The 23,866-nt window shown below is 25.9% G+C and overlaps 1 protein-coding gene across 1 annotated transcript in view; it reads left to right on the forward strand.

Moving 5' to 3' along the window:
• The window catches only part of LOC111639510 (dnaJ homolog subfamily C member 10-like), a 36,227-nt gene extending 12,452 nt beyond the window's left edge, over positions 1–23,775 (forward strand). The window contains exons 4-18 of the mRNA XM_023385402.1: positions 641–691; positions 775–860; positions 3,315–3,440; positions 3,533–3,692; positions 3,804–3,847; positions 3,927–4,139; positions 4,342–4,585; positions 7,429–7,565; positions 7,633–7,749; positions 7,922–8,023; positions 8,112–8,407; positions 12,021–12,222; positions 12,305–12,433; positions 22,050–22,124; positions 23,395–23,775. Coding sequence (XP_023241170.1) covers positions 641–691; positions 775–860; positions 3,315–3,440; positions 3,533–3,692; positions 3,804–3,847; positions 3,927–4,139; positions 4,342–4,585; positions 7,429–7,565; positions 7,633–7,749; positions 7,922–8,023; positions 8,112–8,407; positions 12,021–12,222; positions 12,305–12,433; positions 22,050–22,124; positions 23,395–23,415 — 2,003 coding nt within the window. The 3' untranslated portion in view covers positions 23,416–23,775. The remainder of the gene's footprint in view (positions 1–640; positions 692–774; positions 861–3,314; positions 3,441–3,532; positions 3,693–3,803; positions 3,848–3,926; positions 4,140–4,341; positions 4,586–7,428; positions 7,566–7,632; positions 7,750–7,921; positions 8,024–8,111; positions 8,408–12,020; positions 12,223–12,304; positions 12,434–22,049; positions 22,125–23,394) is intronic.
• Positions 23,776–23,866: the final 91 nt, after the last annotated feature.

A 23,866-nucleotide genomic window follows, 5' to 3' on the forward strand; every position in this document is an offset into this window, starting at 1 on the left:
CAAACAAGAATAGTGTTTATTTTTTCATAAGTAATACAATAATGGTGCTTATACATCTATATTTATCTAGAATTTCAATACTATAAATTAAATATAAAAGATATATAAAAAGATATATTCATTTTATCATTAAAATTATGTTTCATATATATACATATAAAATTTAGGAAATAGATGATTAAATTTAAATATATTAAATTTCAAATAAATCATTAACTTGATTTATCATTTTATATGGAAATGTAATAATTAATTTTTTTGTTGTTCTTGTACCGTATAAATTTTAAATTTAATTAAGTTCTTTTGAAATCTTTTTAATTTTATAAAGGGATTTAATTTTCATTAATTATTTAATTATTCATGCTTATTTTCAAATTTAAATTTATGCATAAAATTTAGTCTTTAGAAAATTGATAATTTGTGATTATACATTATTAGTTTCAAATTGAATGTTATCTAATAAGTGCACATTAACACTGAAATTTATGTTTATGAAATATTTTAATAATATTTTTTGCTAATAAATATTAAAAAGAATTTTAAAATTTATTTAAAATAAAAATTAAATTTTAGGTACTTTATATTTTTTATTTCTGTTTATAAGTTTTAAAATAAAATATTTAAAAATTAATAATTGCAGGAATTTATGATGATGATTTGGAAATCATAACATTGAATAAAAATGAATTTGGTGAGTTATATGTATATATTTTATTGATATTTTAAATTTAAATGTCATTTAAACAATATATTCAAGCTCTATTTTTTTTTCAGAACAATCTGTACATAATTCACCCGATATATGGTTTGTGAACTTTTATTCTCCACAATGTAGTCATTGTCATCAGCTTGCACCTGCTGTAAGTATAAAATTATTAATATCAAATGAACAACTGGATTCCTTTCTTGGGTTATTATTTAACCGTAATAGCCCATAAAAGAATCCAGTCATGTGTTTAATATTTGAAGTAATTATTGGCTTGGTTGTTTTTATTATATATAAAATTATTATTTCAAAGTACAGTACTTTTATGAATCTGTCTGTCCTATGATAAATACTAATATATTTTTAAAGCTAAATTAAAGTTGTTATAATGTTCTGAAGTGTTCTTTGTCTAATATTGTATTGAATACTTATATACACAATAGATTTGTGAAACAATTTTGCTTATATTGCTTATTATATTGTAATTTAAGAAAAATTTTTGTTTTCAGTCTTTTATACACTGATATGTACCAATATAAACATTGTACAAAATCAGATTCTTTACTATAAAACTATACCAACTGCTGTATAATATCTATAGTTTGGTGATAATAGTTTTGAATTACTGATTTAATTTGTGCCTCTAGGCACAAATTAATCAGTAATTCAAAACTCATATTAAATTTAATCAAATCTCATTAAATTTAATAATTATAATTATTTATGTCTCTCTCTAGGGACAAATTAATCTGTAGTTCAAAATTATCATCACTGAACTGTAGCTAGGGAATTCGATCCCGGTCCTTATTTCTAATCCCGGGATTTCGGGACTATACTTAGTCAATCCCAGGATCCCGGGATTATTTCGGTATTGAGGGCTAATAAAAAATAAGAAAATCTTACAGAAATCAACAAATCAAAATTTAGACAAAAATCAACATATTTTACAGTATACACCTAGCTAATTTAATCACTCTAACTAATCAGACTCAGAGTCAGACTAACCAGACTTAAAATCACTCAGTCTTCATGTTAAATTTATTCTTTTTTAAGCATCACTGAGATCTCTTTAAACTCACATAAATTGAAAAAACCTTTATGTAACAAACTATGCAAATAAACGTTGAAAATTAACAAAAATCTCTCTTAACATCGACTAAATAGACTACTTTCATATAGCAACCTAGTAAGTAGGTAGTAAGATAAGTTTCTTAGCAAAAAGTATTTAAAAATAATATTAATCAGTCACATTTTTCTTAAATATAAAGAAAACTAATCTAATAGGAACATTCTAATTTGAATTGCGAAAATATGATCTGAGAAATAACAACGCATCCTGTGTCTCATCACCAAGTCTGCTTCTCAATTTGTTGCACATATATGCAGCTGCTGAGAAAACGCGTTTAGGTTTGATGGAAGTTGGAGGAATCGTTAGTAAATACTTATAAGCCCGTTCTAGTTATAGCTTCGAGGACACGGGGAGGTTGGAAGAAAACAGTCCGGTCGACACAGATCGGGATTGTAGGAGTAAAGGCTACAATCCCGATTGTTTCGATCATTGTAAGCATGCCTTTCTAAAAATAAACACGTTAATTTTGTAAATTCGGTCTCTGTGTGAGTCTCTCAGCATCCAGCAAACCACTACTCCCAAACGTAAAAAGACTTTCTCGCATCATCCTGACAGATCACGGGCAAGGCGGGGGTCGTAACCTTTTCACCTAAGGTCGACCCCCCTAAGCGAGAGGCGTCGGGTCTATATTAACCACACTGGCAAAACAAGATGGCTGACACATTGACAGGTAAAACGCACTGAGTAGTGCTCTCGACTGCGCCAGAAAATCAATTGGCGCCCGCGAAAATTCAAAAATACAAAAATGAAGTATATTACCAAGTAACCCAGTGAGAACTGCTTGCCTATCATTTTAGTTCAAAATACAAGAAGTTTTATTCCAAGCAAGCATCAAAAGCCCACTAGGTTAATTTCTGCTGCTTGCTTGGAATAAAATTTCTCATATATTATATATTAAAATGATAGGCAAGCAATTCTGTAAAAGCACTGGCACTGAACGTTTCGCTTCATGCAGTCTATTTTGCAACTTTTTTAAAATGATGTCAATCCCGAAAATCTCGGGATTAGGAAAATTCAATCCCGAAAATTTTGGGACTGAAAAGTAGTCGGGATCCCGATTTTCGAGATCCCGGGATCAAATCCTCTAACTGTAGCTCAATCTTATACAGCAGCTGGTGTAGCTTTACTGATATGTACAATTTTAAAAATAAATAGTTTTTATTTTTTTAAATATATAATTTTAAAGTAGGAGTTTTGTTATAGTGTATTTTTTAAATGGATTAATATTAATTAATTAATATAAAATTGTCATAATATATATAAAATAACTTCTTAAACTTTGTCAAAATCTACAATGATTTTCTATACAGAAAAGTTTATTCAATAATTTGTTATATTTTAGATATGTCTTAATTTTTAAATTTACTGCTTAATTTTGAAAGTATACATTATATATAAAAATATGTTGTTTAATTTTAAATCATTATGTTATGTAATTATTTTTATAATGTAAATTACATGAATACTATGTTTTAACAGTGGCGTGCCCTTGCTCGAGATCTGGAAGGAGTAATTAGAATTGGTGCGGTAAATTGTGAAGAAGATTGGGTGTTATGTCGAAATGAAAATATTTGGTCTTATCCTTCTCTAATATTGTATCCAGAAGTATGTTTGTTAATATGCTGTGTGGATATAAAATTATATATTGCATTTTTAGAATTCAGTTGAATAAAAAACAATATTATATTTTTATTCAGAAAATAAAGTATCAAGGCTCAAGAGAAACTGAACATATGATTGAATATGTACTAAAACAATTGCCAAATAAAATAATTAAACTGGCAGCTTCAAATATTGAAACAGTTATTAAAAAAAATACTTTACCATGGTTAATTTCTTTTTGTTTAGAAAAGAAAGGTATTTTCATTTATATATACATATTTATTTATTTTAATTTTAAACGATTAAAAGTAAAATACTAAATGAAATTACTACAATATTAAAACAATTAGTTTAAAAATTTTTCAGCTTGTTTGTTTAGTGAAGATCTTAAAAAATTTAGTATTATGATGGTAAGGCTAATAAATTTAATTTTTTATTTATTAAGATAGTATTTATAATCTTAATTTGGATATTCTTATCTTGTTTAAGGATGGATTAGTTAATGTTGCTGAAATCGATTGTTATGATCAAAAGTCATTATGTGAGAAACTAGATATGAAATCTGGAATTGCTTTCTTTCCTGGTTTGTCTTCTAATGATTATAAATATCAGATTGTGTCTGGAGATGATAACAAAGATTTAGCTCATGAAGTTTTGCAATTGTTACCTGATCCATTGGAAATTTCAAGAGAGAAATACCAGGTAGTTAATATTTATTAATTAGAACTTCAGTTTCATAAAATAAATTTAATAAATGTTTTTGTAAATTCCATTTTATTTTATTGTAAGGAAGTCATATTTTATGAGGATGATAATAAGATTCTTGAATAAAATTTGTTTTAAATTCTTACATAATGCTAATAATAATGAAATAATAAAATATTTTTAATTTCAAATTTATTAGGAAATTTTAAAGGGTCTAAGGGAGGAAACTGAAAGCCCATGGTTAATATATTTTAAAAAAGAAAATAATGCTGATGATAAAAGTATTAGTCGTGAAATGAAACGCCTTACAGCCTTATTACCTGATGTGAAAATGGGACAATTAGATTGTTCTGTAAATTCTGAAACATGCAAAGAATTATATGTCCAGAAGTTTCCAACTTTTATTGTTTTTAAAATAGGTGGCTCATATGAAATACATCATGGTGAGTTTTAACATATTCATTAATTAAAATCTAATAGAAATGTATTGTATGTTAAACATTGTTGTTATTAAACTTTATAAATTGTAGTTGAACCTTATATTTTAATTAATCTTGGCAAACTAATTACTCTATTTGTTTTTATAACAAATAAACTAATTAATATATACTATGCAAGCATTCAGAATAAATATTATTATAAGATGCCTGTTAATTAGCCAAATATATTTTTAAACAATTTTATACATATGAATGTTTTAGAAGCATTGTTTTTATTGTTTCAGGAGTTGGATTTAGAATATGATGGCAACAAATATAGCAAATGTAATTTTTACAATGCTATAGATTTTAACTTTTTAAATACATTCAAACAACACAAATAACTCAATGAATCAATAACTATTTCAAATTACATTTGTGCTATAACTTTTAGTTATATTATTTACCATTATCATTATCCATGTTATAGCCCAATGTAATTCAGAAAATTGATTTAACTTTTAACTTACATAAAAACTACTTTTTCACAGTTAGAAAGTTATTCCTTATTATGTACTTAATGACACAGCTGATAATGTAAACATAAACTGTTTGATTTATAAACTCAAAGAAGTAGCATATTATACTACTGCTTTTTATAGATAGTTACTGATTTATGAATTTTTGAGTTTGAGTTCTTTTAATCAAAAATATAACAGATGCAATAAATGAGAAGCAAACATTCTTAAACTTCAGTCAATAAAATAAATTTAATATTCATAAACATTCTTAAGCATTGTTTCAAATTCCAGGAATAGTGATGCAGTCTGCTATATGTACAGTACAGTACAGTACTGTACATGTATTTGTTTAGGCAGAATAACAGTGACATGACTTTAATGATGGCAACACTGCAGATGAGAACAACACGTATTCAGTTATCAGTCTGCTGCTGATAAATTTAAATCTGATGATTTTTTTTGCCTTCACTGTCACATTGGATAAATTTAAAATATGTATTTAAATATTCTTTTTACATGTCAAAAAGATTCCCAATTATATTATTAGAATATATTTATTACCTATATTGTATATATTATATACTAATGGTAGAAATTAATGGATAATAATAGAAAAAAAATTAGGATTTATAAAATGTCATTTTAAAAATGAAATAATACATAATGTTTTTTGTTGCTCCTATGTAAGATAAACACATTGACTACTAAATAAGAGTTAAGCTTTAGCTGGAATCAATTACTGGTCATTACCTATGAGTTGTCTCAAAATACATCTTACCTTTAGTAAGAGAAACAAGCGTATTCTTAGCAAATAGATATAAATAATTGGATTCCAGTTATTTGATGAAAAAGGACAAATGCATTATGTATACAGTAAACCTTTGCTAACTTGTACTATTAAGGTTGTCTGAGTTTATGAAAGTCCAAGTTAGTAAGGTGTTTTCTTCAATGACATAGAAGAGGATGGATGTACAGACAGTAACTTATTACATTCTGTATGTCATCTCATTAAAAACTATAAATAAGTTTACTGAGCTTTAGTATGTTATACTGCTGAATTTATTATTACAGGAAATGAACTCAAAAAATTTCTTGACTGTACAATATACAGCAATGTACAGTCTTTAGTAACTAGCAAACTATAGTAATATAATTCACTGTATTACAAAGACTTCCTGATATCACAAACACTCTTTTAATTATAATTATATTTAGAGTATTTGTGAACAAAATTATAATTACTCATTTAATTATAATTTTTCTATTGTCAAGAAATTTTAAATTACTATACAAGTTGATGGGATCTAAGTTAGCAGAGTTTACTATTAATTATTTCTAGCATATGTAATGCAGTTCTTTTGCAAGGGTTGTCCATAAATTATGTCTGCATTTTTCTTGAAATTTTTACTTTTCTCTCTTGTCCCAATTTGTTCAAGTTTCCATAACTCCCTCCCCTGTTTGGATGGCCAACAAAACTCAACCCTCCTTAAAATATTTATCACTTTATGAATGATAGATATCAAAAGTAGAAATGAAACACAAGAAATTTTGAAATAAATATAATAAAATGCATTAACTGTATAAAATGAAATTTAATAATTTAATGAAATGAAATGGATGTCAACTGAATTTAAAACCCTCACCCCCTTTTTATCTGGCTTGTCATAATCCTCTCCATCCCTTCCAGTGTGGACATCATTTATGGACAGTCCCAATCTTATGATTTTCTTCATCATTTGAATAATAATAAAGTGTTTGATCTGATCAATGTACACCAGACGTTCATTTTTATAATTTCTAATTAGACTTGCTTTTATCCGAGTTTATTGAGTTATTTCATAGTTATTATGTACAAAAGTTTTGTTTTGTTTGCCAACTAAGAGATAACTCATGTAGCATTTTTGATAAAAATAAACTTTTGCTATACCAATTCATAATTGTTTTGTTGTAAGAAAATTGATGTAATTATATTATTATATTAAAGTACTTACTTCGTTTCTTCTTACAATTAATATAAAATGAAAATTTTACATAAAATATACTATTTTAAAAATACAATTATATTATTTTCTATTAAGTCATGCTAAATTAATTTTTCAGTACTTATTATTCAGTAATTACTTTTAAATGCTAAACAATAGTTTGCATTAAAAATACAATTATATTTTAAAAATACAATTATATTATTTTCTATTAAGTCATGCTAAATTAATTTTTCAGTACTTATTATTCAGTAATTATTTTTAAATGCTAGACAATAGTTTGCATTTATTATTATTATTTAAGTTTTTTTAATATTTTATTGCATTTAAATTGTTATATTCTATTTTAATCTATTATTTGCAGGTCGTGCAAATTCTCATGATATTGCAGGCTTTGCCAGAGAATCATTGATTAGTCAAGTTGAAACACTAGGACCAGATGTTTTTCCTACAAAAATAATAGTTAAAAATCAGCCATGGTTAATTGATTTTTTTGCACCTGTAAGTTCAGCAATGTTATTTTATAATTAAGTACATATTTAGAATAATAACAAAAGATACTTCTTAGTGGTGTCCTCCATGTATGCACCTCTTACCTGAAGTTCGTAAGGCTTCACGAATCATGGGACATAAAATTCGTTTTGGAACAGTAGATTGTACTATCCACTCTGAACTGTGTTCAAAGGTGATTTTTTTTTTCTTTTTTTTAAATTTCAAATATATTATTTGAATATTTTTGTATGTGAATGACTGTTCTTTTATTTAATATTCTAATGAAATTTTTCATTCTAATTTTTGTTCAATCAAATATTTTAATTAATTTTATTAAAATAAATGTATTAATTTCAATTTTGCAGTATAACATTAGGAATTATCCAACTACAATACTATATAATGATACCTATCCACATATATATTATGGAAATCATGTGCATAGGGAATTAATTGAATTTATACAGGTATATTTTAGAACATTAAAAGAATAAATGAAAATTAATGCCATTTTAAAAATGTCATCAGTACAATAGAACTTTTATTTTATTATAGGATATCTTATCTCCACCAGTCATTGATTTAACACCACTCTTATTTTCTAATTTGGTGGAAAAGAAAAGTACTCATGAAATTTGGGTTATAGATTATTTTGCTCCTTGGTGTAGACCATGCCAACAATTAAGCATTCAGTGGAGAAAACTAGCTAAAATGATGTTGAATGATACAGAGGTTCACATTGCATCAGTGAATTGTCAAACATATAAAAATCTTTGCCAAAGTCAAGGAGTAAGTTCATATCCTGACATAAGATTGTATCCAAGAGGATCACAAGGAATTAATACTGTTAGGTAAGAATAAAAAAAATTAATAAAATTTTCATTTGTAATTATTTTATTTTTAACAAACTTGCAAAAATAAAATAATTGTAAATATGTATATGTTTATATTACAAAGGCATTTATAATATGGTTTTGCATATATGTACTTAAAAAATTTCTAACACTTTCTGATATATAAAATGGGAGAAATTTTAAGAGAATTTTGAAAATTAAACTGAAATAGTTAAATATTTATATTATCAGTAATTTTGTTCAATTAAAAAATATATTCAAATAGACCACATTTCATTTAAGTGCAAAAATAAGAAAATGCTTCATTAGACAAATTATATACAAAGAAATAACTAGGATCAATAAACTGTCTTTAAATTAATATATGAAATTCAGAAAATTCTTTCTAATTTTAGTCATTTTTTCAATAATAACTCAGTCACCATTTTTGAATAATTTTACTATAGAATGTTAAAATACAGTGGTACTTCATACTTCAAATAACTCTTTGAATGAGTTCAAACACAAAATTTGACAAAACTTCACTTTAGAGTTTGAATGATGTTTTGAAGTTCAAACATTTAAAGCATAAATGCAGTCTGTTGTGTGTCCAAGTCATCTCTCACTCTTGTGTTATGCTTGTATGTTTTCAGTGCTTTTTTTTCACTTTTTGTTAACAGCTTTTGGGTGATCATACATTTTATATCCTTTAGTTCAACATTTTCTGAATGAAACTTTTTAAATCACATTTGAGATGTTCAAAGTTTAGGAGCATCTTCCTTATACAGATTACAAGTTTTTTTTTACTGTTTGCATAATTTATTATTTGTCCATAATTATAAATGTCCTAATTTATTATTAGGACATTTATAATTGTTATTTTTACCTTAAACTATGTGTATTTGATGTTTAAGTATATTGAAATGGGTATTATTCAGGATCTGGGAATGTACTAATTCATTTCCCACTATTTCTAATGGAAAAAATGATTCAGAGTTTGAACGACCTCCTAGAATGAATTAAATTTGAAGTATGGTAAGTACTGTATTCACTTATTCCAGATGGGTAATAATTGTTACATCAATCTATTCACATCTTGCTTTTATGTTTATTTTTAAATTAGTGTGTAAATAAAAGAATTTAATTGATTATAAATTGTTACTAAATTTAAAAGCTGTTTTATTATAGCCTGTCAATAATTTTGATTTTTGCAAGTATTATATTAAAAGAAATAGAACAACAGGTTACACTTTTAAAACTTAAACCTTAATTATTACATTTTAAAATAAAGTTTTAAAAGTGTAACCTGTTGTTATATATATATTTAAATTAATATAATACTTGCAAAAAATGCAAAAATCAATGGTAAATAAACTACTGTGGAATTTTTAGTTCCTGATTATTTCTTCTGTTTTTATTTTCATATGTTTAGACTTTCTGTAGAAGATATATTTTCTGTTGTGTATATTTCAAATGGCATTTGTTATTAATATTTTTAAAAATTCCAAAGTTTTTATGGTATTCCTCAAAGAATTGTGGCATCTTGATAAAAATTGTTGATTTAGATTTTGTCTGTTACAATTATATATTGCTATAATTTTTCCTCTTTTGTCTTCTGGTCATTGCCATTATTTTTCAAATTTAAGTTATTTGTTTTTTATATAAGTTAATAATAACATATAAATCAAATAAAATATTATTTAAATTAATTAGATACAATGCATATTTCTGGATTAAAAAACTAAACATCAAATTGAATAAATTTTTTCATTCAAGTATTTTATTACTTCAGTCATAAAGTATCTAATTCAACATATAATATTAAAATATAATATTACTAGCAGGTGGGCCCGGCGTTGCTCGGGCAAAAGTAACGATAGCGAAGATTAAGATTATTACGTTATAGTCAACCTTACCTGTTTTCACAGAATGCAAAAATTTGATCTCCGTTTCCAGACTAATTAGAGAATTTTTACATGGGTCTAAAAATATCTTCAATTTCCTGCAAAAACGAAAACCAACTGCACTTTCTCTTAAAACGTCGCTTTCTCTTAACAATTCCATTGTTACGTAACACTTCCATTGTTGACACTTCCATTGTTAACACTTTCATTGTTACTTAACACTTCTATTGTTGATGGAAGTGTTAAACTTAATCCTGTCCCTCTCCCGCCAGGGGGGCATTTCAAAAAATCCCTTCTTAGTGTGCGTTTTTGTGACGTACCCTAACTGTGTATCAAATTTCAGCTTCCAATTCCTAACCGTTTGGGCTCTGCGTTTATTATTATTATCAACTCGTCTCGATTATATATATAGATTATATTTTAATTTTATATTTTTCCTTTAATAAAAAAAACTTTGGTTTTAAAATTTATTTACTAAACTTTTTCTTTATAATTAATGTATAATTTGGTACATTTTCATTTTTTAACATTTAAAACATTCAGCACTATATTGATGTAAAAGATGCATTTTGAGCAAGTGTGTCTCTTCAGTCATAGCCTAGTGTTAGTTTCTTTAAATTTGTATATATATAAATGAAAATCACATATTAATACATCAATTTTAACTTTATAATTTGTGATTTTTATTTATGTATATCAAATTTAAAAAAGACTAACATTAGACTATAACTGAAAAGGAATATTTGTTCAAAATGCATCTTTTACATCAATAGAGTGCTGAATGTTTTAAATGTGAAGAAATGAAAATGTACACAAAGTCTGCATTAATTGTAAAAGAAATTTTTGTTTTTAAAATTTATTTATTAACAGTAATAAAAATGCTTTGTTAAAATATAAATTTTAATGAACTGATTTTTGTGCAGTTTTCAAATAAAACAGTAACTTAAAAAAAAGCATTTTATATTTCATTTAATTTCTTATTTTCATTTTGCAATCAAAAAGCATATGATTTGTTGATTTTTCAAAACTATACAGTTTTATACTTTGTCATTAAGAAATAGTAGACTTTAATATTGATTACAATGTCTAATTATTTGTAGTTTTTCATAAAAAATATTTATCATTATTTTAAGTTAATAAAATTAAATTCCATAGTAAATTATTCAATATTACTTTATTGAATTAGTTAAGAAAATATTTTACATAATAAATTCATAAAAGTATATGTAAAAATGTTTTTATTTATTATTTCCTGATAAACTTAATGTCTTCCATAAAGAAACATTTTTTTTTATCAGGTAGCTATTTTTAAATTTGATAATGCTAAGTTTTGAAAAATTGTAACTGGGAATTGCTGACTGTCTAGTCTGCATATATTTGTAAATTTTCCTTGTTACACATTTGGATGCAGATTTCCTATAAAAACAATGTGATTAAATTGCATATCTTAATTAGATCATTTCTTTTTGATTTGTTAATATTAATGAATGGCCTAAAACTTATTATCATGTATTCTGGCAAAATATGACAAGCAATATATTCACTTAGAATTGCAATAAATTTCAGAAAATGATTTTAGTAAATTCTACTGCAAGAAAATAGTGTACATTTATGTTATTTTTAGTGCTAATTAAAAAGTTATACTAAATAGCTATATAATTTCTACTTTGTTTTTTATATGTATATATGCTTTTGATCAGAATTTTGAAGTTATATAATTTTTTCAGTTCATATAATAATTGGAACAGAGATGCAGTATCATTACGTGCTTGGATTTATTCATTTTTGCCCAGTAGTGTTGAATCGGTTACATCTCAAAAGGCTTTTAAAGATATACTTTTAGATCGCAAACCTTGGGTAATTGATTTCTATGCACCTTGGTGTGGACATTGTCAAACATTTGCACCTGAATTTGAAGTGGTTTCAAAGGTAAAATATTGTAATTTTGGTATTAAATTATTTTGCATTTAAAAGATTAGTTATATATAATGTTGTTCTGATATCTTTTTAGAAATTATCTGGTAAAGTAAATGCTGGAAAAGTTAACTGTGATGCTCTTCCAAATGTGTGTCAAGAAGCTGGTGTCAGTGCTTATCCTACAGTTAGGTTTTATTCAGGAAGTACTGGAGGAAGACATCAGGTAAATGTTTTAATAATTTTAGTGAATACTTCAAATGAGCACATGTACAGTACATACAGTACACACACTTTTTGATCATAGATAACTTAATGAGTTACCTATACAGTTACCTATACAGTGGTGGACAAAACTTTAGGTAAAATTTTTGCTGTTCTTTAAACAACTAACTTAATTAAAATTATTGGTTCAATCATGTACATATGCTTTAAAAAAGTAAATTAATAGGTTTATTCAATAATGAAAGAATAGTGTTGAAATAGTTCTTCCAAAAAGTAGAAAACCAGGTAATTTATATTGACAAAACTTTAAATACAACTGAAAAAACAACTGCAAATTTTTATATAAATGTAAATAATTAAGAATGTGTACATATATAAAGAGATCTGTATATATTTGTGTGCAAAAACAATTATCTGTCAAACGCGTGAAAAGGTGTAAAACTGGCAGAGAAAGAACAAGGACAAATTAATATTTTATGGCCGCAGTTATAAAACTATTGTGATGTAATTACCTAAATAGAAATGAATTGCACTGTTGTACAGAACTTTATTGAAAAAGATGATAAATACAACTCAAAAAACAATGGTGAAAGACCTAAGTTTAACGCAAAAGATAAGAAGCAAATTTTGAGGGTTGACTTCAGCATCAAGAATTGTGAATCAATTAGAGATAAAAGTTCATCTCTGTACTGTTCATAGAATGATAAAATCATCAGGATGATTTAAAAGAAAGAAATTGAAAAGAAAACCTCTTCTAACTAAAGAATGTAAAACTGCAAGATTGACTTATGCGTGAGATCATATGTGTTGTGATACAGAATGGCAATTGAACTTTTTCATCTGAAAAAAAGTCTGAACTACTATTTTCATGATTTACATAAAGAAGAGAGGATTTTATCTTGATGTCAGATGGGTCATGGTTCTATTATGGATGTGGGGTGTCATTTCTTGCAAGGGAAAGTCATCTATTGAATTCATAAATGGATGAATTGATTCAAAAAAGTATCAGAAGCTGATTGAAATTACTTTATTTCCAAATGTAAGAAACTTATTAAGCAGAAACTTTTATTTTATGCAAGACAATGCATCTGTCCATTCATCTTTTACCACAGAAAATTGACTTCAGCAAAAACAAATCTAACTGTTGGATCATCCTCCTCAATCTCCAGATTTAAACCTGATTGAGAATATCTGGGGTGTGCTCTCAAGAATTGTATATGCTGATGGCAAAAAATACAGTTCAGTAAAAGACTTAAAAAGTTACAGTGGAGAAAGCATTGTATGCTATCCAACTTCATTACTCAAAACATTTATTATGAGTATGCCAGACTGCAGTTTTGAGTTATTCAAAAAGTGGAAGGTCCACAGATTTTAATCTATTATTTACAGTTATTTTTTCAGTTGTATTTAAAGTTTTGTCAACATAAAGTACTTGGTTTTCTACTTTTTGGAAGAACTATTCCAACACTATTTTTTCATTATTATATAAGTCTATTAATTTACTTTTTAAAGCATATGAACATGATTGAACCAATAATTATAATTAAGTTAGTTGTGTGGGTGAAATTTTTGCTTGTCTTTAAAGTTTTGTCCACCACTGTATTTATTCATACACTTAATTTTAAAATGTATTGAGAATGAAATTCTCAATACATTTTAAAATTTAATTTATATGTTAAGTTAAATGAATTATTGTCATTAATTACTATCAGTAATTTGATTTTTATCAGAAATCCAGAAGATATTTATTATAATATTTATAATTAATTAATATTGAATTTCAAAAAATTGAATAACAACAAGAAAATTTTTTTATTAAATTTCAAGAATTAATCAGCTATAAATAAAATTTAAAATTTGCTTTAAAATTCCAAAAATAAATGCTTGATACTTCAAAAACTGGATAAATTTGACAATATATACTATATTTCAAGAGATTTCAGTTCATTAAATTGTTAGATGATTATAACTTTAATAAATAATAACATATATATGCAATATATGCTTTACACTAGCATTATATTTAAAATAAATTCAGAACCACTAAAATCCTAATGATTTACTATCAGTTAAAATAACTTTTGTTCATTATATTTGTCAATAAGACAATAGTAAAATCTAATTACAAAAAAATAAATTTTTAGGTTTTAGCATTTTAAATATCAAAAGATAATTAGTTTTTATTTTGATAAATTTTGAACTATTAACAAACTTTTATTTTTTCTTTTTCTTTTAGATAACTTTATTTAGAATTCATTATGCTTACATAATTTTGCAGTTATATAAAAAATTTTTGCATTTTCTATTTAAGTAACGATATGTTTATAAATGATCTTATAAGTGTTTATCTCACTAATGCTAACAAATTAAAAAGCTTTTTTATATTTTACAAATTCTGCTGGGTAATTTTGAAACTACCAAATCGATAATTGAATAGGTTAATAAGATAGAAAATAGAGAAACAAAATTCAAAAAGTTACAGGTCTGGTTTGGATTCAAATTTATCTTTATGGAAATAGCAGAATTTCTGACCATAAAAACATTTGTTCTCGTTGGATCAAATCTTTCTAAATTTTTTTAAATGCAGATTATGAAATCATTCTAAAATGCCTTACAAAAAAGTAAAAATAGCTAAACCTTGAACAAAATCTTTTAATATGCAGCCATTTTATTATCTATTCAAACGCTTTCAGTCATTTTTAATGACCTTCAAGAACAAAAATCAAATGCTTCTGATTTGTATACAATAAAACTTCTTTTGGAACACTTTTAAATTTGAACTCTAGTGCGCAATCTCGTAAATATAAAATTACAATATATACAAGCTAATAACACATATAAACACACAAATAAAGTAGATACAAACATAATAAATGAAAGAATAAATAAATACATAAATAAAGTAACATAACTGCAAACATAAAAAGGCCACAATTGCACCTATTTCTTTAAATCGTCTCTTTTGCCTACTAATATATTTATATTATGTCCACTCTCCATGCTGCTGAGATTTTACTTGATTCTCTAAAGTTGATCGCTTGTCCTGCCTGGCTGGTCTTGTGTATTTGCCATGCCTCTGCATATTTGAGGTGTCTCTTGTCTTGAATCTTTTGTATTACTTTTGTTTGTTCCATTCCGCTGTAACCTCTGTTGGGTCTGCTATAATATTCGCGTTTTTCATGAACTATAGAGGGCGCTGCATTTTTACAAAATGGCTACTTTATCTGGGTCGCTTGTAATTAGTAACGTAAAATTAATCATATATTACTGTCCGATATAATGATATATGCTGCCTGTAGCTATTTATCGAGAAATTTTATAGAAGGAGAACAATTATTGTTAGCGGGACACGTCATTATGTGGTATTGAAACAAATGAGTGAGATCGTTCTATACATATTTGTGCCCGTTGTGTTAAAAAACATCAAGTTTGACATTGTCCCATCAGGGCAGGATTTACAAGTAAAAAGCCTCAACTTTCGAGGGACCTCAAACATTTTTGTACAAAAAAGAAAATTGAAGTCAGATTTTGTAATAAGCATTTTTTTACAAACTAACAAAATATACTTCACTGTTTATTTTGTATAGTATTTCATTAATTTTTTTCTAAGAATTAACATAAAATCTTTTTTAAAAAAATTGATAAAACCAATTTAAAAAGAAAAGAAAAGATTTTTAATGGAATGGGTATAAAAATTTAATTAAACTTAGTTATAAAACAGAAGACTAGTAAACCTCACATCTTTTTCTTTCAATATCCGTATTAAATCAGAGTCATAGTCTGATTTAATTCTTTTCTTTTTATGGTTGACTTCTAAAATTGTGAAGGGTTGGTAAGGGGCCTTACAGAGTTCGGCTTAGGGCTTCGAAATGATTAAATCCGGCCCTGTGTCCTACACAAAATTACTGGCATTTTAAACTTTAACAAAATGTTTTAAAATTGACAGCGTAACTTGTTCATGAAAGCTGGACAATTGGGAAACTGCCAATTCTTAACAGTCTAATCCACTCTTTCAGAATTCAGTGCTCATAAATATAACCGATCAATTTCCGAATAATCATCTGTTTTTCCCGTTTTTCATGTGGGAATAGACAAAAACTTATATCAGGCTCTTGTAAGGCTTTGAAATTGCAATTTGGAACCAACAGTAAGCATTGCTTTTTCTATCACTTTTCATCTTTACTGCTGATAATACACAAGAATGAATCAAACGACCCAGATAGAATAGTTTTGTTTTTAAACACCAGAGGACGAGCATCTGGTGAAAAATGCGAATATGTCACTAGTGCGGTGACTGGGTGCTCATTCTGTACGTTTCTTTTATGTTCTTTTAATCTTTCTTTTAACGACCTCCCTGTGGCTCCAATGTAGTAAAGCTCCTTTTCCCACCTTTTGTCTTGTATGGGAATTCTATATACTCCGGGAATAAGGCTCTGGTCTATGTCCTTCTTGTCCACATGTAACATCTGTATAATGTTGGATTCCTTTTAAAAATTAGCTTTTTGTTTGTAAATATTGCTTAGGGGAGCTATGTATTCAATCACTGTATAATCTTTTATTTTTCCCCATTCATTAACTTTGCTACTGTCCATTTTTCTTTTGTTGGTTATTGCATTCAGGTTGACTCCAAATTGTCAACCTGAATCAGTTCGGATTGTATATTTAACAATAAGTATATTTAAGCTGTCTTTTCACAGTATAACCTCAAAAAATGATTGATGATGATAACTGATAATAATTACTTGTTATCAGTCTTTGTTATTTATTTTATTTATTGCACTTATTTATTTATTTATTTATTCATGTATTATATGTATGTATAGTTTGTATATGGTACACAAACTATACAAGTAACTTGTATATATTGTATAAGTAACTCATATATATTGTAATTTTTTATTTACGGGTCTGCACACTAGACATCTAAGAAAATTCAAATGTTTAAAAAGTTCCAAAACAAATTTGTTATAGAAATCAGAATTATTTGATTTTTTGTTCCTGAAGAAGGCCATTCAAATAGCTGAAAACATTTGAAAAGTGAATTAAAAAAAGGCTGCATTTTTAAAGGTTTTTATCGAGTTTTGGTTAATATCAGTCTTAACCAGTGCTTTAAAATGTTAAATATTAATCATTAATCATTATTTGCTTTCAATATATTAGTTTAAATTGAGGCATTTTTTTATTCAGTTATATGTTATCTGTTGTTAAAGATCATAGTAGGAAAATAAGACTGGGTAAATTACATAAATTAATTACTAGAATTAATAAAATCTTTAAATTATACAATTTGTAGTTGTTTTTAACATTTTGTTTTGTAATGTAAGAATCAATAAAAACAGAATATTTACTAATTACAATTTTATATGCATAACTGAATGCTGTCAGTCTGTTTATTGCTGTCAATTTAGTGAAGTTCACAAATTCTAAAGTGATTACATTAACATGTTTGCTGCCAGTTTATCCAGTTTTGCAATGTATCCTTCACATGTCACAGAATTGTCAACTGACAGTGAATGTGTTAAGTTGATTCTACTATATTTGATATTATCAGCATATAAGCCACTATTTTTTTTATTTTTTTTTAAACCTTACAAAATTCCCTTTTTCTAGAAAGTAAAATATAAAATAATGTACTTTGTAAGAAAAATTTTGCATATAAAATCAACAGCAAATTTTTTATATAATTGAAATTTTGATTAAATGCTGAATTGAATGATACATTACATTATATTATATATTCAAATAGTCTATAACATCTTAGTTAATTTAATCCATAACAGAATTTGGTAAATTAAAAGATAGAATGTTGAATTAGTACTTAATCATTTCTAAAAAATTTTGGTTTATTATAGTATTACATATATTAACTTGTATATGGTTCATGATTACATACATAGCATTAGATTCTATATACATATACATGGGGGACCCCAAAAAAACCGAAATTTTTGTATAAAAACTTTATTTATTAACTTTTTTACAAAATTCCTTCAGTCACCTTCAAAGTACTCTCCATTAGATGTGATGCACTTGTCAAGTCTTTTTCCCTACTGTTTGAAGCATCTCTGGAACTCTTCAACCTTGATATCATCCAGTGCCCTTAGCAAAGCTGTTTTTACCACCTCTACATCATCAAAACGCTTCCCTTTTAGATTTTTCTTCATTCTCGGAAACAGAAAAAGTCGCACGAGGCTAGGTCTGGTGAATATGGAGGGTGGGGAACGACAGGCCATCCCTGAGAGGCCAAATAGTGGGTTACTCATAAGGCCGTGTGTGCGAGGGCATTGTTGTGATGAAGGAACCAGTCACCTGATCGCCAAAGTTCTGGACGTTTCCTTCGCACATCCTCTCGCAGACATCTTAACACTTTTTTGGCAGATTTTTTTAAACATTTTCAATGTTTTGAGATGTTGAAGGACGCCCAGAACTTCACAGGCGGAACAAAATAACAATAAGAGAAACACAATACTACGCTTAAACGTAAACCTATAAACTGACGCCGTTTGCACAGCTGTTTCTTGAAGGTCTCTACTAACCCCATGTAACGGGAGAACTCTCTACTATGACTATGAATGGCAGTGCGCTCTCAGTTCGGGTTTTTTTGGGTCCCCCCTCATATATATGCTTCCTCAGCTTGTATATACTTGTGTTTTTGGACAGAGAAAGACTTAATTATAAGAGAGATAAAAGTATTTTCAATAAATTTTTAAAATATTTTTGCTAAAATTTTCTTAAATTGTGAATAGTTATAAGGATAAACAGACTTTATTTACAGTCTATGATCATTTCTCTTTTCTGTAAAAATGTTCATTTATCTTATAATACTTCAAACTTGTAATCAACATTATTAGAATTTTAATTTTAGCACTTCAAATCATTAATAGTTTAATTAGTCAGGATATTAATTTGTTGGGATTTTGAGTTTTGTTGCATCTTTAAACTGACTTGTTTCTAAATATTAGGATTTCAAACAGTTGAGATTTTACATATCAGGAAATCAATGGTGAAATTAACACTTAATTGTTACATTCATGACTAATTCACAGATAATTCCATTCATTTTTATTCATGTTATTATTTTTGTTGTGTATTCTCTTTTCATTTCTTTTTTTCTGTACATTGTTCAACTATTTTTTTTAAATGTACATCATGCATATTTTAAGTGTAAGAAAATATATAAGATAAATAATCACATTAAATATAATATTTTAAGTTGGTTCTAGCCCTAACTATGGCTAGGGCTAAGCTGAGATTCCTTATGATGTGCAAGAATGAAAACATGTTCCCTATAATCACATTAAATGTTTGAGTTATGAACAAACATTAGAATAGTATTTTTTTTAACAATAAGTAAATCAATATATACATAAAATAAAATATGATAGTTTTACTTTTTAAATTGTTTTATATGAAATTTATTTTTTGTTCTAGACCAGTGATTCTCAACTAGTATGCCATAAAGCCATTTTAAGTATACTGTTAGATGAATTAAAAATTAAAACAACAAATTTAAACTTTGTGAAAACAAATAAGAAAAAATATTGAAATATAGCTGATAGTTCCACAAACCTACTTCACAATCATATAATTCTGTAGATTATCAAGTATGTTTCAATATAGTTGATAATGAATAAAAGTACAATTTTGTAATATTTGGCTGCTGCAAACAAATAATGAGGTATTGGAAGTAAAAATCATGCATGATTTTAATACAGATTTGGAGAATTTTCATCAATTATTTCTTTGATTAGACATTAAAATTGATTTTCCATTTAATTGTCATCTTGTTTTAAACTTAATTTTCTAATTTCTAAATGATTCTAGTCAATTAAAACATTAATAAAACCAAAACAGTTAAACAATCTCTCTCACAGAAAAATTTGAAAGCGTTTGGTCATTTTTATACAGTAAATTTGAAATAGGCTTGTTGTGCTAGCATTGAATGTATTATGGCTTTAAAAGAATATATAATTACAACTATCTTACTTTAATTATAAACTATTTATATTAAATTATTCAGACATTAATGCTTAGAATGGAAAATTCTTCAAAATGGTATGTATTGTTTACCATTGCAATATAATCAGTCTGTTGAAAACTATGAACTGGGTTTTATATGAAAGAAATTTGATATTACTTTAAAACTTTGATCTCAATCAATCTCCACTAAACTATTAAAATTTAATAGTTACCAAATTCAAGACATTTTGTTCTATTATATAAATTTTAGTCATTATAGTTGAATAGGATATTATCATATGCAAAATTAAAAATATGTAATGAAATATTGAAAAAAGACAGGAAATTTTCCTTCAAAACTAACTGCAGGTTATGTTCAAAATAACATAAACAAGGTTTCAATACTTTGAAGATTACTTTTAGTAGAAGTCAATCAACTAGCCAGTCAAAAATAGCCTATTGAAGAATATTTTAATATTTAATAATAAAAACTGTCATAATTTTTCAAGTGTGCCACAAGTCCAAAAAGTATTTGAAAATCATTATTCTAGACATTTACTTGATTTCAAATTATAAAAAACAAAATATCAAAAGACATTGTTTTCCGGATATATTTATGAAATATACAATTTTGTATCATTGTATTTTCTTATGGAATGCAAAAATTTATTTAATGCTCATTTAAGACACTTTTTTTAAATTTATGGACAAATTTCATTGAATGGTAAGTATTCAGTAATTGATGTTGCTAATATTGAATAATAATATACTTATACAGCAACATCAGTTACTAAAGAAATTATTAACTTCATTAATCTAAACCAATTTTGTTTGTTTTTTGTTAAATATTTCATCAAAAAATAAAAAGAAATTATAGATTATTTTTAGAAACAATAAATTTATGAAATTATACTAGTCATTTTAACATGAATGTATTCATATATATCAAATAAATATTAAAAAATTTTAATGTATGTATTTATTTGTACTTTTTGACTTTTTGTTTACATATATGAGTCAAAAAAGGATATGTAAACTCCTTTAATTCAAACAATCCTGTACAATAATGCAATAATTTTTGAGGTTAGTGAGAATGACTATGTCTAAATAAACAAATATATATGTATAATATGAAAAAATAATATAGTTAATCAGATATAATTACATATAATTTTTTTTTACCTGAGAATGAATAACACCTGTCAAAACATTAAATTTATAACTGTTATTAATATAGTGATTGTGTATCTTTTTGTTTCAACTTGTATTATTTTACTGTTGGTGTGTTCAATCATTTTGATTTTCTCACACTATTTTTTAGAATGCTGTTCTTTATCTATAGATTTTTTTTTAATTATAATGGATACCTTTATGCTAAGCTCCATAAACAATGTGAAGTAATTATCTTTACAGCTCTTATGATGATAATAAATAATATGGCTATACATTTGCATAACACTTGATTAAACTTGTTCTCATATATTTCATTCATTTATCATAACTTCATTATGCAAATATTTTAAGCTTATTTCCTATAATTTATTTTTTATTGTTAGGAAATAAATTAATTCTTTGAAATTTAAATAATTTGATTTAGTGAGTTGATTTATTAATTTGAAATTAAAAATAAACTTTAATTTTTAAAATATTTTTTATAGAATTCTTTTGGCCAAGAAATTGATAGTCAACGCTCAGAAACTATAATTGATTTTATAAGTAACAGAATTAAAAAAGTGAGTTTAGAAACCTTTTAATATGTTTTTTTTTTAAAAATTGAATAATTATACCTCAGAGGTGGAACAACAACGTTTCAAGTTGTAGTTTGAAATTCTAATATAGGCCTCCTTCCTTTCCAAATCCACCTCTGCCACAGAGGATGAGACTTGCATCCACTCAAAAAGCCTTTAGTGTTGACCAAAAGAAAAATCACCAACCCGTGTTCAAAACAATTGTTTTGATCATGGGTCTAATAATTCTTCTTTTAATTCATAGGCTTTGGGTATCATAGGCTTTTACTTGGCATGTTTGGGTCCCTGTTTGCTCCAGGCTCTGGTTGAGTCAAACCACTTTGCACCATTGTAGTTCCACCACTGATGATTATATAATAGTACCAATATATAATAGTAATGTGATACTTTGTATGTAACATACTAAGAAATACCTAATATTTTAAAAAGATCTGATCCAACCTTTATTGTACTTGTGTTTGATGTTATAATTTTCAATGAAAATTCGTCAATATTTATGTAGATGAAGATTTAGTTTATTAAATTAATTTTTAGAAAACTGTTTTAATGGTAATAAATGTTAAGCATTTTTTTTTTACACCTTTTTATTTAATATGAAATTATTTACCATCATTTATCAAGTCTAAAACAATGATGAAATATTTCAATAATAATAAATGTAATTTCAATTTCATAATGAATAAAAGTACAATTTTGTAATATTTGGCTGCTGCAAACAAATAATGAGGTATTGGAAGTAAAAATCATGCATGATTTTAATACAGATTTGGAGAATTTTCATCAATTATTTCTTTGATTAGACATTAAAATTGATTTTCCATTTAATTGTCATCTTGTTTTAAACTTAATTTTCTAATTTCTAAATGATTCTAGTCAATTAAAACATTAATAAAACCAAAACAGTTAAACAATCTCTCTCACAGAAAAATTTGAAAGCGTTTGGTCATTTTTATACAGTAAATTTGAAATAGGCTTGTTGTGCTAGCATTGAATGTATTATGGCTTTAAAAGAATATATAATTACAACTATCTTACTTTAATTATAAACTATTTATATTAAATTATTCAGACATTAATGCTTAGAATGGAAAATTCTTCAAAATGGTATGTATTGTTTACCATTGCAATATAATCAGTCTGTTGAAAACTATGAACTGGGTTTTATATGAAAGAAATTTGATATTACTTTAAAACTTTGNAACATACAATTTTAAATTTATTAATCAATCATTTTCATTTTCTGCTGATATTACAGATACAAAAAGATGAGTTGTGATGATTATGCAGATTAAAACAGAACTTTCTAACATCTTTACAATGTTAATAATTACAACATTTGAAGAGGGTAAAACTATTTTAGATATAACATAATACTTATAATCTGTAAATTATTCTGAATTCTCACTTTTTATTTCATTTGCATTATATTTATAAACTCTTGGCATACTGATTCCATGTATACTGTATATATTATTCCTGTTCTTCTCTAGTCAGTGTATTTGTTTTTCTTAAATTATTGTAAATATGAATGGGATAATACTTGATTGGACCAAAAATTTTGAAATTTGAATATTATTATACAGTATATAATGGAAGAATGTTTAATTCTTGTAAATTGTTTTATTTATTATACATTGTAAATTACATCAAGTTTAAAATAACAAAAATTGGATGTCTTCCTTGACATATTTTTTGAATGTTATACTTATGATGATAATGTTAAAATC

The sequence above is a fragment of the Centruroides sculpturatus genome, unplaced genomic scaffold (assembly GCF_000671375.1).
Source record: "Centruroides sculpturatus isolate CEXI.00-Female unplaced genomic scaffold, Cexi_2.0 scaffold1271, whole genome shotgun sequence".
Taxonomy (NCBI): domain Eukaryota; kingdom Metazoa; phylum Arthropoda; class Arachnida; order Scorpiones; family Buthidae; genus Centruroides; species Centruroides sculpturatus.